The sequence below is a fragment of the Onychomys torridus genome, chromosome 20 (genome assembly GCF_903995425.1).
Source record: "Onychomys torridus chromosome 20, mOncTor1.1, whole genome shotgun sequence".
Taxonomy (NCBI): Eukaryota; Metazoa; Chordata; class Mammalia; order Rodentia; family Cricetidae; genus Onychomys; species Onychomys torridus.
The window spans coordinates 41,649,583-41,663,515 of record NC_050462.1 but is presented as its reverse complement, the minus strand read 5'-3'; the positions used below and the strand labels follow the sequence as shown (position 1 = coordinate 41,663,515).

The window sequence follows — 13,933 nt, the reverse complement described above, 5'->3', positions numbered from 1 at the left end:
TATTCTACCAACGTAGCTATGTTCTCAGCCCCTGTTGGCAAACTTTTAAATAGATCAAGTTCTTTGCCATCTGTATTTGGGTTCAGCTTAAGGAGGATTTTTTTTTCTGTGGTCATAGGCCCACATGAGCTCTCATGAGATATGTATGTAGTCCCTTCTGTATTTGGTTACTAAGCTGTTCCCACAGCCTACACGGGAAAGCAGGGGTCCCAGTGAGACCACCCAGGGCTTCTGAATGCACCAACCTGTGAGGGTCATCTGGATCACAGTTAGGAAGAAACTGAGTGATTGCTTCTGCTACTTCTTCGTTTGATAAAACATCCCAGAGTCCGTCAGTAGCCAAGATCAGCACGTCATCTGCTCCATGCTCATACTGGGAGAGATCATAGACTCTTACCTGAAAAGAACAGGGAGACAGCAATGTGAGAAGTGGGGAGATGGGGTGGGTGGGTGATATTTTCTTTTTTCTTTTGCCTCTAACCAAGCAGCTTCTGATTCTTTTTTTTTTTTTTTTTCCTGGTCTGTCTTATGTTCTTTCACCCTTGATATCTGACCCCAGGTTTTCACTGTTAAGACTAACTAGGATTGCACTTCATGCCCACTATTTTTCATGGACACACTACAAGGTACTTGATCCCATAGCAAGCTTTGTGGAGTGGGGACCCTCTTTCTGGGACTTGCTTACAGACACTTGGGCCTGGTCACAACTGTGAATGGGGCCAGAAAGGGCTTACTAATTAATAAGAAAGACACGAGTTGAAAATGTAATGCTTGAGACACAGCTGAAGTGAGGAGCTACATGTGGACATTGTGTAAGCCATGATGAGCATGGGGCTGGCCTGCTCAGCTTCCTCTGCATATATTAAGAACCATCCTTTTCCAACTGCTATAAATATAAAGTTAAAAAATAGATTCTTCCATTTTAAGAAACAGTCTGTAGAGGAGATGAAGTCCATTTGGGTTTTAAGAAATGGCTCCATATGTATTTATTAAGGACTAAAGGAGACACGCTTTGTTTAATACATAATTTATTTGAAATATTCTTGCCTATTTCCTCTGAGGCACAATGGGTCACAACACTCCCCTCCCTCCTGGTAAGGATGAGGTGCTGATATCACACTTGGGGTTGACAAAACCCAATCTGGGCAAGTTTACAAAAGACAAAAAAGCTCAAACTGCATTTCCAAAGCATGCCATCGGACAGGTTTTCTATCTTTTCTCATCTCATACCTTGAATGGTAGTGATATTGCAACACTGGTCTAAGAAACTCTTTACAAGGGACAGACCATCCCTAGAAAACAAGAAAGAATAAAGAAGCCAGTCTCATTAGGGCAAGACTGAGAGCACAACAGGATGGTTGCCCTACGTGGGCAGGGTTGGTGGGGCCAGGGAGGAGCAAAGAGGAGTTGGGGGTTGCAGAGCCCTTCCTTCCTGATTCTGCAGTTTCCCTGCTTACACTACTACTTCATGGACTGAGGACAAACATCCATTTAGTGACTCACCAACTTCCCCTTTCTCAATTCCTTTACCCTGTGTGCCTGGAGAAAGCACTGGGGTAGGGGTGGGAAGAGGCAAAGAGAATGTGGCATAAGTGGCTGCTCTGGTGTCCCTTCACACTGCTTACACTGGTGGCATCTGGCCATCACAGGCATAGAGAATGGGATTCTAGGAGGTTGACCAGATGGCTCAAATCCAATCTTTGTTCTAGGTTAGTGTTGTCCTTCAGGGTCTGGTCCTATGGGTTAGCAGATAACCTGGTGGGGTACCTCAGACTGAAAGACTGCTTAACCTTGGTAAAAGAGCTCAAAGGAAAAGCACCCACAGCTCCAGGCCTCTTTGGCCTGTGGATGAGACAGTCACAATTAGCTAATGGCCCGGCACCTGACGCCACCCCCAGGGGAAGAACACTCAGTGGCATACTCTGCCGGCTTTTAAATATTTCTGTTTTTCCTCAAAAGGCACGCTCCCTAGGGCTGAGCTGACATTCTGGAGAAAGCACTGAGCCTTCTGAGCAAGTGGGGTTGGGGTTGGTGAAGCCTAGAAGGGCAGAACTTGAGTTTTCACATAATCCTTCCTCAGGCCATTCCTTCTATGGGAGGCAACCACCCCCCTTTGCTTTATTTTTGGTGGTTGCTGGGTGTGTCGCAGCCATGTTTCCACAAGTGGTCGCGTGTAGACCAGTCAGCCAGGAAGCCTGAGCACTTAGAGATGTAGGAACCTGCAGTTCTCTAGGTGATGTCAGAGGTGCGAATACTTGGGACCACACTTTGAGTAGCAAGGTCATAGGAGTCCTACTGGCCCTGAAAATCAAGGACTCTCTAGACTCTGTGATGCCAGATACAATTAGTTTCCCAAGACTATGGGAAGGACAGTGCATGTCACTCCTGGGCTCCCAACTCCAAGTCTTACCTCACCACGTTAATTCCATGATGTGTTAAACGAGGGCTAGCTTTGCACTGGGGCTGATCGACATGGAGCTGCTGGGATCATCTGAGCTCCACTAAACAGGGAAATAGGTAATGGGGGAGATGAAGGATGTCAGGTGGCTTGGTCTTACGTCTGTGGCTAAGAGGAGTTTCCATTTGCTTTATAGTCCTTCTGAAAACAGATGCTTCCAGATCTGAAGACAATACTGTCTCAGGATCTACCCCATGAACAGGGTGGCCCAAGGGCTTCAAAAGAATGCCTTGTGCTGGTCCAAGAAGTGGCAGGTTGATCTCTCCAATCTGAAATTAGCCTACCCCAGTCACAAAATGGAAATCGGGCCCACAGAACCACACAGGTTCATACCGGCAGGTTTGAAAATGCTGCTCTTCCATTCCATCCATAATTGGAATCTTCACCACTCCTATTCATGTTTCTACTCACAGCTCACTAATGCAGTTTCATTAGCCAGCATGAAAAATCCCTTTCAATACCAGTTTCCACACAATTTTTATGTAAATAACACAAAGCCAGTAGCAACCCCATGCCCTGAGGCACTCCTCAATTAACAGCCTTTTAGGTTTTTTACTGCTATCCTTTATTTCCTGCCCTTCGGCCAATTTCCAAAGGACTTTGCCAACTTTCCACTTACGGCTCATGTCTTGTACATTAACCTATGATGCAGAACACTCTACAAAAATGCTTTCAGGAGAATTGGACCGGGGTGCAAGCCATCCCGTCCTGCACTGACGCTTGCCAGCAACCAGGGCTTCAGTGGGCTAGAGTGATCATTATAGACCTACTTCTTCCCTTCCTGAGGCTGCTGTTGCTCTTTCTTAATCCGAAACCCTCCCCTCCCTTCCCCAAGGTTCCTCTGTTCACTTCCTGAAATAGCTATTCATGTTCCTGGAAGCCTCACACGAATCTAGTGGGCTCTGAGGCTCCACAGCACTAAGGCATCTGGAAGATCATCTCTCAAGGACCCTAAGAGGGTGAGCTGCAAGGTGCATAGAGGAACACCTTGGGGGAAAGAGGCTGAGTGCTCCTAATGGCTGCCTTGTTCCAATCTACAAAGAGAGGAAGGAGGGGTAACTACAAAGAAGCCTCGGGAGTCCAAGTTAGAGTGATCCACAGATGTTCCTTGACTTAAGAAAGGGGTTATGGGGGTTGGGGATTTAGCTCAGTGGTAGAGTGCTTGCCTAGCAAGTGCAAAGCCCTGGTTCGGTCCTCAGCTCCAGAAAAAAAAAAGTTAAAAAAAAAAAGAAAGGGGTTATGTCCTGATCTACTCCTTATTAAATTGAAGATATGGTCAGCTCAAGATGCACTTGGTGCACATAACCTATGATACATCACAGCTGAGCAATTCTCCTGTGGCTGCGTTGGCCCAGGCACTGGGTCCCAATGCCACTTCCCAGCATGGGTAGAGAATATTATTACATATTACACTTCATCCTGCTAGCCAGGTGAAAGATCAGAAATACAGCTGTCTACCACCATTGAATGAATCGATTCCCAATCAAACCAACCAAGTCAGAGGCCATCTGTTATCTACACAGCTGAGGGATCATGACCAGTGATCGCTAGGAGACAGAACCGATGGACTCCTCTGCCTTGATGACCTACGTCGTCATCTAACTATGGACCCGTTCATAAGACACTAGCTTCAGAGTGTGATCCAGCAGGCGTAGCTTCCTGACTCTGACATGCCCAAATGCAATAGGCTCTTTATGCAGAAGCAGGAGGACCTTGCATTCCCCTCTCCTATACTCAAGAAACACACTCAGTGCATGCTAAGGGAAATGAGTTGGAGGACAAGAGTCTTGGCTAACATGCCGTGGATGAACCAAAAATGCCTACAGCTCACAGGGCTCCCGCTTTCCAGCATTTAGAGACGGCCTTACCATCATCAGTGATACCCACTTGACACAGAAGCATGTGTCTCTTTAATACACTACCTCCATTTAGTGCTCGGCTGTAGACTGTTGTTTCAGCATTTGTGTGCTCTGTACCCCCTCTTTGTCCTATGACTGATGTTTTGGTGGCATACTAAGAGATCACAGTACTGTAAGTACTGCAAGCCGACTCGGGTGTCTTGAACTACTTTAAGAACCCATCCATCTTCCCACTTGTCCAAGCTCTATTGCTTCTCTGGGATACCTTTACAACTATTGTGCTGGGATCAAAGGTGTGAGCCACCATGCCCTGGCAACCTTCACAGCTTGTATGTCTTTATTATGTCGGCAAATCTGTCACGACTTTTTCTTCTGTTGAGTACACAGTGTGGGACAATGACAAGCTCCTGTGTGACTGGAAGAGGGCAAGAGGTTCAAGCTACAGTTTCTCACAAGTCTTTGGGACTTTCTTTATTTGAGCTAGGTATCCCGTAGCCCAGGCTGGCCTCAAACTCACTATGTCGTTGAAGGTGACTTTGAGTTTCTGATATGCCTGCCTTGACCTCATGAGCATAACTGGGATCATGGGTATGCACCTCCATGCCTGGTTTTGTGCGGCAGTGCCGTGCTGGGGATAGAACCCAGGACCATGTGCCAGCCAGGCCAGCACTGCCCCAACTGAGCTAGACAGCCCTGAGATCATTTTTCAAACTGAAAAACAAATTATGTTTGCTCTGCTCTTCTCACAAAGCTGTTATGGAGATCACAGAGGAAGGGAACTGGGTGGATGACCGCCTTCATGGCTCTGGTCTCAAAGTGGTAACACCAAGCATAGGCTGCTGGGTGGGAACAAAGGGATGAGAGTGTGCTCTGGGAACTTGGGAGTTCCATTCCCAAAGTCTCATTTACAATAACAATGATTAGGACTCCCAATAGCATCATTGCGGGGAAAGCCAGAGGTAGTTCATAAGATAGACCACCAAGGGGCAGTGGGAAATAAAAGCCGTGCAAAGTCTTATACTAGCCAATCCAAAACTGGAACTTATATGGTGCTTGTGCCAGAAGAAACACGCCAGCCTTTCTCATGGTCCTATGACTCAAATAGATTGTCTTAAGACGGATGCTGTGTCCACGCCACCAGGCCTGCATCCAAACTCTCTATAGAGACTCTACCTATATGACATGTCATGAAGCCAACGCCACAGCTGATGGCAGTGGAATGAGTTTCAGACCTATGTCTGCCTCAGCAAAATAGCTTTGAACAGCTCTAAGAATTGGTGCTAGGGATCCTGCATTGGGGGTGTGTGTGTGGAGCACTGAGTCCTCCCATGGAGGGGACTAGAGAGGAGAAGCTGGACACTGCTTGTTGGTCAGCTGTGTGGGGAGAAAAGGCCAATGCCTGGAGGTGAGAGGGGGTGGGTGTGCGTGGAGGGCTTTTCCTAATTTGGTTTGGTTGCAGGGTGGGATTTCTGCCAGGCAGTGGCAAGGGAGAGGCTTTCTTTCTCCTCAGCGTCCAGCATCTCCCTTTCTGAAATGGAAGGTGGGGACGAAGTGGCCACTGGGCATGTTCAGAGCTCCGGTATTTTCTGACTCTTACATCATGGGATGAGTTAAACCTTGATGTGAACAGTCATGTGATTTCAGGGCATTGGCTGAAAGCGAAGCCTGTGATACTTAAGAATTACAAATATGTTGGCTGTTCAAACTACCTAAAAGGAGCTGGCTATTTGTTTTGACTGTGGGTTGTTTCATATTTAAAATATACCACTGTAGCAGAATATTATTTTAAGGTGTGTTACTTTTGTTTATGTTGCATTTGTTTAACTCCGTGAAGCTGTGTTACTGTGCCTGTCTAAAATACCTAATGGTCTAATAAAGAACTGAATAGCCATTAGCAAGGCAGGAGAGAGGACAGGATGGGCTGGCAGACAGAGAGAGAATAAATAGAAGGAGAAATCTGGGAAGAAGAAGTAGCCAGATAATGAGGAGGCCTCCAGGGTCCAGCCACCCAGCTACACAGCAAGCCAAGGAGTAAGAAACAAAGAAAGGTATACAGGAATAGAAAGGTAAAAGCCCAGAGGCAAAAGGTAGATGGGCTAATTTAAAGTTAAGAGAAGCTGTCTAGAAATAAGCCAAGCTAAGGCTGGGTATTTATAATTAAGAATAAGCCTCCGTGTGTGATTTATTTAGGAACTGGGTGGTAGGCCCATCTCCACCCCAAAAGCAAAAACAACAACATGTCACAGATGGCTTCTTTGTTTCTTCTCTCTCTAAAGTCTACAGACGAAGATTTGGATAAGATTTAACAGACCCCACAGCTTCAAAATCAGCTAAAATATTTGACAGTACTAATGCAGCCTGAAGTTATGGCCAATGCCTAAGAACATAGACTTCCCTTTCCTCCACACAAAGCCTGGCACACCGCATAACCAGGTAAGCTGTGAGAAGAAACTCTGCGTGTGGACTCAGACACAGCCACGGGACACCTCTTTTTCTGAGCCTCCAACAGCTGGTTCATCATTAGGCGAAACCATTGTTCACTGAGTTAGACACCAAATGGGATAGACTCTACATCTGTCATCATTTGAGCTCATCTTCACTAACACGCCCTTCCTTACTGGAGATAAGGGCCCGAAGAAACTCCAGCCTATGAGGATCTGGATGTTGCTTAGACAGGATGGGTTGTCATGGTCAATTCCGGATACAAGGCGGTCAATAGATGAGCGAACACCTTGCATGTGATAGCTCTCCTTGTGCGTGTATTATTTTCAGCTTAAATGTTAATAATGTCCCCGCCTAGCCTCAGACTGATCCAGTTGAGGGGACAGTACTGTGTGACAACGTGATGTGTAAGCAGTGAAATAATTGTAAGTCCTGATTCCTAGGGCTGCTACTTCCAGTTACTACTGGGATTAAAAGAACCACAGGGGCTTACTGTATCAAAAGGCTCTTCACAAAGGTAGGTAGTAGGTTTTCAGGAGCCTCAGTGAGCAAGAGACCAAGTACACAAGTCACTGTGCATGTGGCCTGAGGAGAGCATAACCACTGGTGGCCAACTGTGGGACACTGGTATAGCAAAATCAATCCTATTGACTGCACAGCAAGAAACCGAGGTCTCCCATGGTGGTAGTGGGGGCACACCTTTAATCCCAGCACTCAGGAGACAGAAGCAGGTGGATCTCTGAGTTTGAGGCCAGCCTGGTCTACAGAGTGAGTTCTAGAACAAGCCAGGGATACACAGAAAGACCTGATCTCCAAAAACAAAACAAAAACAAAAAAAAGGAAAAAGATGAAATAAAGAAAAAAGAGAAACCACGGTCTCTGCAAATTTTCGGTGAAATGGAAGATATAGGGTATGTTGTACCTCAATCCTGTAAGTCAAAAGAATGACTCACTATCTAGGACTGGAGTATGGTTATGTTAATACACCAAGCCCACACTGGGATTATAGAACCAAGGTTTCTAGAACACAGTCAGGAACGGCATAGGATGATGCACCTCAGAATTCTCTATGAAGAGCCAGGTGTGGTGGCTCATGCCTGTAAGGCTAGTATCTGTGATGCTGAGGCAGAAGGATGAATAGGAGTTTGGGCCTAGCCTAGGCTATGCAGTGAGTGCTAGGTTAGCATGGGTACAAAGTGAGATGTCTCAAAAAAAAATTCTAAAAGATGAAAATTCCTAGTCCACCCTAGACTTAATGCAACACTTCTTAAACTGTGAGTCATGACCCTGTAACTAAATGCAGACGTTGTGAAAGATCTGGCAACCATAGAGGGGTTGTGAATACACAGCAATCTAAATTTAATTCAAACTTTGACCTGTAATTAATTAATCTAGGTTGCTTTGCAGAGCACTCAACGCCTGCTGTATTACATGACCCCACCACAGCTTTGCTTCTGAACATACAAGATATGCTCTTACACTTCACATACTATCACACCCCGCGTGTCAGCCAAAATGCCCTACACACTCAGATTAGAGACAGCTGTATGCTATGAAATTCAGGGGTTTTGTTAACTGTATACATAGTGTTTTCTGCTTGTATAGAAACATAATGGTTTAAGTGCAGAGAACAAAATATTCAATATTTTTTGTGCCATCATTCCTTACGATGTAAATGTCAAAGTAGTGTATCTTTGGATTGCATTGTGATGTAATATTTGACTATAAAAACTGATGTTTGAATTACTCTCAGAAACTTCATTAAAAAACTGTTATGCAAGTTTCAGTTTGGGAGGAAGGCAGACTTTCTAACAATTTCTGAAGTTGCCCTAAACCTACTTTGGCTATTTTCTTTACTAGATTTTATGTGAAGTAGTATATTCTCAGGACTCTTAAGATCAAAATATTGATCAACTCTGAAAAATGCTGAAGACACCATGTTCCCTGTAGTGTCAAAAATGTCTGTGTATGACATGTGCATGTATATGTCACATGATGTATATGTCACGTGAATACAGGTGCATGTGTGCCATGATGTGCACACATAGGTCAGAGGACACCAAGTTCTATTTTGTTTGAGGCTGTCTTATGCCACCAAAAAAAAAAGGAACAGAAAGAAAAAAAATTAAAAGTATCCGTGAGTTGCTTGTTTTCCCTTTGAACATAGGGTATCCACTCTTTGTGAGCTCTAACGGCTACACAATTCTGGGGATTCTCACTCTCATTAAAGAAATAACAGTAAACTAATTATAACTACAAACTTAGATATTCAAGTAAATGTTCATTAAGAATTAAAAAAAAAAAAAGCTGGGTGTGGTGGCACATGCCTTTGATCCCAGTTCTCAGGAAGGCAGAGGCAGGTGGATCTCTATGAGTTGGAGGCCAACCTGGTCTACAGTGTGAGTTCCAGGACAGCCAAGGCTACACGAAGAAACCCTGTCTCAAACAAACAAACAAACAAACAAAACAAACCAACAAAAAAATCCTAACCAATTGCTGGAAGCTTGTATCCTAATCACCCCTTTGAGAATTGTACAAACATGAAACCATATCTGGATTGCAAACTTGCTTTTCCTTTATATCTAGACCGGGCTACTCACAGGCCTGCTCTGAGCTAAAGTCCCCTATACTGTTGTTTAATTACCTTCTTTATAAATCTGCATTTGCAGAGCAGAGTAGATTTCCTTTCTTAATTCACTGAACAGCTAACTCATCAACTTGTGTTAGTTTGCTCCTCATAGATGGGTGGGTATTACCCTAGCTATCAAGAGTTCATGGCAGGGGTGGTACTTTACAGGAACATCATGGTAAGAAGATTCCAAGATGGCCAGCCATGAGTCCTTCTCTTTTCAGCAGGATACCTTCTCTGTAAATCTAGTGACAGCCTCTGTGTATGTGTCCCCTGTCCACATGCACTGGTCTCAGAGATTCCCGCTATCATCCGAATGTTGCAGTGGCATGGTTCTGGAACTTCAGTGACCAGTGCTTCTGAAGCTGTGAGATGCTGCCTAGGATCCTCAAACCACTTGCTCTGGGGACAGTTTCTCTAGGAACCAAGCTGCCCTGAGGATCTAAGACCATTTGGACATACCACATGTTGCCGCCCGGGCTAAACTTTTAGCTCAGAGTCCACACTGACTGCCAGCCTGCTGAGCAATCATATTCCAGCCTAGCCTTGTGTTTGGATGCGGGACAACCAACATTTGGCTGGGAGCATATGGGGGACTCTGGGAGAGAACCACCCAGATAGACTGAGTCTGTGGACCATGGAATAATAAACCTTAGTAACACAGCACCGTGAAAGTGAGTAGTTTTGAAAGTGGTCTGTTTACGGTCAACAGGGGCAAAAAGGTAGGTAGAGAGAAAAACACTTGCAGGCCCACACTCTATAGCAGTGGCTCCTAACCACTTCCTAACACTGTCACCCTTTAATACAGTTCCTCACGTTGTGATGACCCCTAACCATACAATCATTTTTTTATGGCTAGTTCGTAACTGTAATTTCTATACTGTTATTAATTGTAATAGAAATATATCTGGAGATAAAGGGTTGTGCCAAAGGGGTCATAACCCACAGGTTGAGAACCACTGTGCTACATGGTTAAGATGGAACACTGAGTCCATTTGGAATTTTCTCATTAGTCCACATGTTATACTCATTATTTTTACCTCTGCCTCTCAGCAGGTAAACAGTAAGAAAGTCATCGCTTGGGTGGGGCTAAGGAAAGTCTAGAACTGTCTATGGGGTCAGCTCAACCTGGGCTGGAGGAAAGGAAGAAGAGAAGTCTATGATCTGCTTTCAGGGCTGCCCATGAATCCCAATCTACATCTATACTAATTAGGAAGTTACTTTGATTCTAGACTTCTATGTCTGTTTTTGAAAACTGGTTCAGAAAACTCAGAAGGAAAAAAAAAAGATAAGAGTATTTTTCTTCTTCAGACCCTAATCAGTCTACTTTCCTTCAGGCTAGAAAGCAAAATGTTTTGTGTGTGTGTGTGTGTGTTGGGGGACATGGTAGTTGGCATTACCCCTGGGGCCTGACATACACTAACCACATGCCAGCGTTTGAAACCGTGGGAAGGCAGGATCGTCCGTTTAACCAATGAACCATACGGCCATTCCTGTGCTTAATAAACTCAAATCAGAATCATTTCTTTGTCAATTGAATCGACCATCAGGTGGGTTCTTGTTACATTACAGGAAAAACAAGTCACAGATATGACCCCTGTAGTTTTTACATTCTCACCCGATTCATTGTCTCATGGTCACAGTGCCAGCCCTTACAAGGACCTGTCTGGCCTGCTCTTCTCAGCTCTGAAGAGCTCTCCATCACGGAGAGCTAGCTGAGCGCTCCCCTGCTGCTTCGCATCCAGCAGAGTAGTAATCAGGCCCAGTAGACTAATAGTCCTTTACCCAGTCTTGCAGACAGAGCCACTCTCTAAAGCAAGATTTATTTCACAGCGAACACACTCTCGCTTCCTTCTTGTCCGACTCACTCTCTGTTGTCTCATTTTCCCCTCCTTCTTCCTAACTTCCTATCCGTTAGGAAGCAAGCAACAAGGTTCATGGCCAATTATTCTTCAGCTAGTCTCACCTCTACGTGGCCCCAGATTCTGATTCCTGGGGGACACATTCCCCTCATGTTTTTTGTTTGTTTGTTTGTTTGTTTGTTTGATTTTGTTTTGAGACCTGGTCTCTCTTTATAGATAGCCCTGGCTGCCCTGCAATTTCTACTTAGACCACACTGGCCTCCAACTCGCAGACGTCCACCTGCCTGTGCCTCCTGAGTACTGGAACAAAAGGTGTGCATTACTATGCCCAGTATGCATTTAAAAAGATAATAAGCCCCCCCCCCCCCACTTTCTAACATCTGAAGATAACTACTCCTTAGAAGACTTGAAGACATCTGTGGCACACAAATGTCCTCACACAATCATAGAAAGCTTTCTTTGCCATGGAGCAACCATCTCCCCTTCTCATGGTAGCCTAGAATTATTTCCGCATAAACTAGACCACAGACGCACAAAATAGAAAATCCTGCTTTCCCTAAATGGGAATTGTAGCTTGGAGCACAAAAAGTCACCAAGAAGCAGGAGGGGATAGATGTTAAAATGTCAATGGAAGGCCGTAAATATCCTTTGTGTTTGCCTGGGAAATACCAGCACTCCCAAACACATTCCCTTTCCGTACGTGGTCACAGGAAGTGTGAAACATCTTCTAGATGCCAGTAGGCAAGAAGGGGAGAACACTGCTGGTCACCATTAACCACACCAGACCTCCTGGCAGCGATTTCACTGGGGGTCTCCTTTGTTCCTTCCCACAATCCACCAGTGCAGGCCATGCCAGGCGCCACGATGAAGGAGAAGCAGCTGGGGTCCTGCTGGAGGTTGGGGTGGGTCTCGGACTCAAGCTCTTTGTCCTTCATGAAAGGATGGCTTTGGATAAGGAAAGGAATATTATCTAGATTAAAAAAAAAAAAATCCCAGGAATGAGCTGGACGAGTGACTGGAAGTTATAAGAAACAGCTGACAGACTCCTAAAGCCAGAGAGGAGAAACAAAGCAGAGAGAAAACGAGGCTCGCTGTGGTTCTGTCTGGCTGGGCTAGAAGACAGGACTGTGGAGCTGGGGGGGGGGGTTGGCTCTGCAGAACAGCCCCCAGACAGAAAAGGGCCTTGTTCTTCCAAGAGCCCAAACTAGGGCACAGTCTTGGAGGGGAGGCCGGAAAAGAAGGGTGAAATTAGGATCCTAGCTCCACAGCGGGCCTGTCACGGGCCCAAAGCGGTGGGGAGCAGAGAACATCTGGGAGTCCAGGCCCTAGGCTTGTGCCAAGCAGTCTGAGTAACAGGACACACTGTGTGTGCTTGGCTGGAGGGGGAGACCTGTTGGGAAACAGGGTCTGGGTACTAGTGCCCAAGACTGAACAAATCCTCTCTCTTTTGCACTCTCAGGATGCTAGGGCACAGTTTGGCCTTAAGCTAATTAGGCAAGAGGTAGACCTGGCTGAAGGGAGTCGGGGTGGGGTGGGGATGAGGGTGGGAGGTGGGGGGTGGGGGGACTAGCTGCCCACTCAGTCACGCAAAGAAAGCCAGGTGCTGTTGACCAGAGCGTGAACCAGCTCCCACACTCTCCTGTAGCCTTCTGCTAGCAGGCCCCCTTCTCCTTAGGCAGGGCCTCTTGTGGAATTCAGGTCTTGGCCAGAAATCTCTGCTTTAGACCCCAGAAGGTCTGAGGGAAGGCTCAGGAAACCTGGCCGCTGCTCTTCAGGTTTGGCAAACTCAGGCTTTTTCCAGCGCCTTGTGTTCAGCAAAACCGAAAATGTGTTTGGCTAGAAAGAAACCCTTCTCTAATTTTTTAAACCCCTGTGCATTTTTTACATAAATTTGATCCACATGGTTTTGATTTATTTATATTTAATTCGTCAAATCAAATTAGGAATTACAATGATGAATGGTAACAATGGTTAATTTCCAAGAAGGTTTTTGAGCCCTTTTTCTTAGAATTAAATCACATTTCTTCACTTCCTCCTCCCCCCTGAGCCCCAATCCTTAAAACTACCAGACTGAACTGGATTTGGAATTTAGAACCCAAATGTGAAAGAAAGATCCATGCTTGGCAGAGTCAGCGTGGAGCCGGGAAATATCTGGAGGAAGTCAGAGAGAGTGCTGGGGGGTGCTTGAGAGTGGGGGGGGAGGTAATGAAGAGGGTGGGGGGTGTCTGTGCTTCTTCATTAGATGGCTTAAATAAATTAACCTGCCTTTCTGGGACCCCAATAGAAGCCGCCTAGCCATTTCTCTCTTGGGTATGATTTTATCACCATCCCCTTGAGGAAAGGGTTTTAGCCTTAAGGAATGGAGATGGGGGGTGGGGTGGACGCCACAGACTGTCTTCTTTTTCTGTTCTAACCTCCACAGTAGTCAGTTCAAATTGTTCCTCTTCTAATGGCACCCCCCCCCCCACTTCTCCTGACTCTGGCTAAGGCCCCTCCATCTGGAAACATTTAAAAATATGTATAACAAATTTAATCTTGTGCAAGAGATCTTGGTATATACACTACATATCCATTAAGCTAAACTGTAGGCACGCAATCGTATTTTACACAGTTCTGTCTGGCCTCGGTTTACATACACACAGAGGCCATTACTGTCGGTCCCAATTACCTTCCCTTACTACAC

The 13,933-nt window shown here is 45.6% G+C and overlaps 1 protein-coding gene across 1 annotated transcript in view; it reads right to left on the bottom strand.

Moving 5' to 3' along the window:
* The window catches only part of Ppm1h (protein phosphatase, Mg2+/Mn2+ dependent 1H), a 274,493-nt gene that overhangs the window by 23,235 nt on the left and 237,325 nt on the right, over window positions 1-13,933 (bottom strand). Inside the window, exon 9 of the mRNA XM_036169724.1 lies at window positions 246-397. Within this exon, the coding sequence (XP_036025617.1) occupies window positions 246-397 (152 nt within the window). The remainder of the gene's footprint in view (window positions 1-245; window positions 398-13,933) is intronic.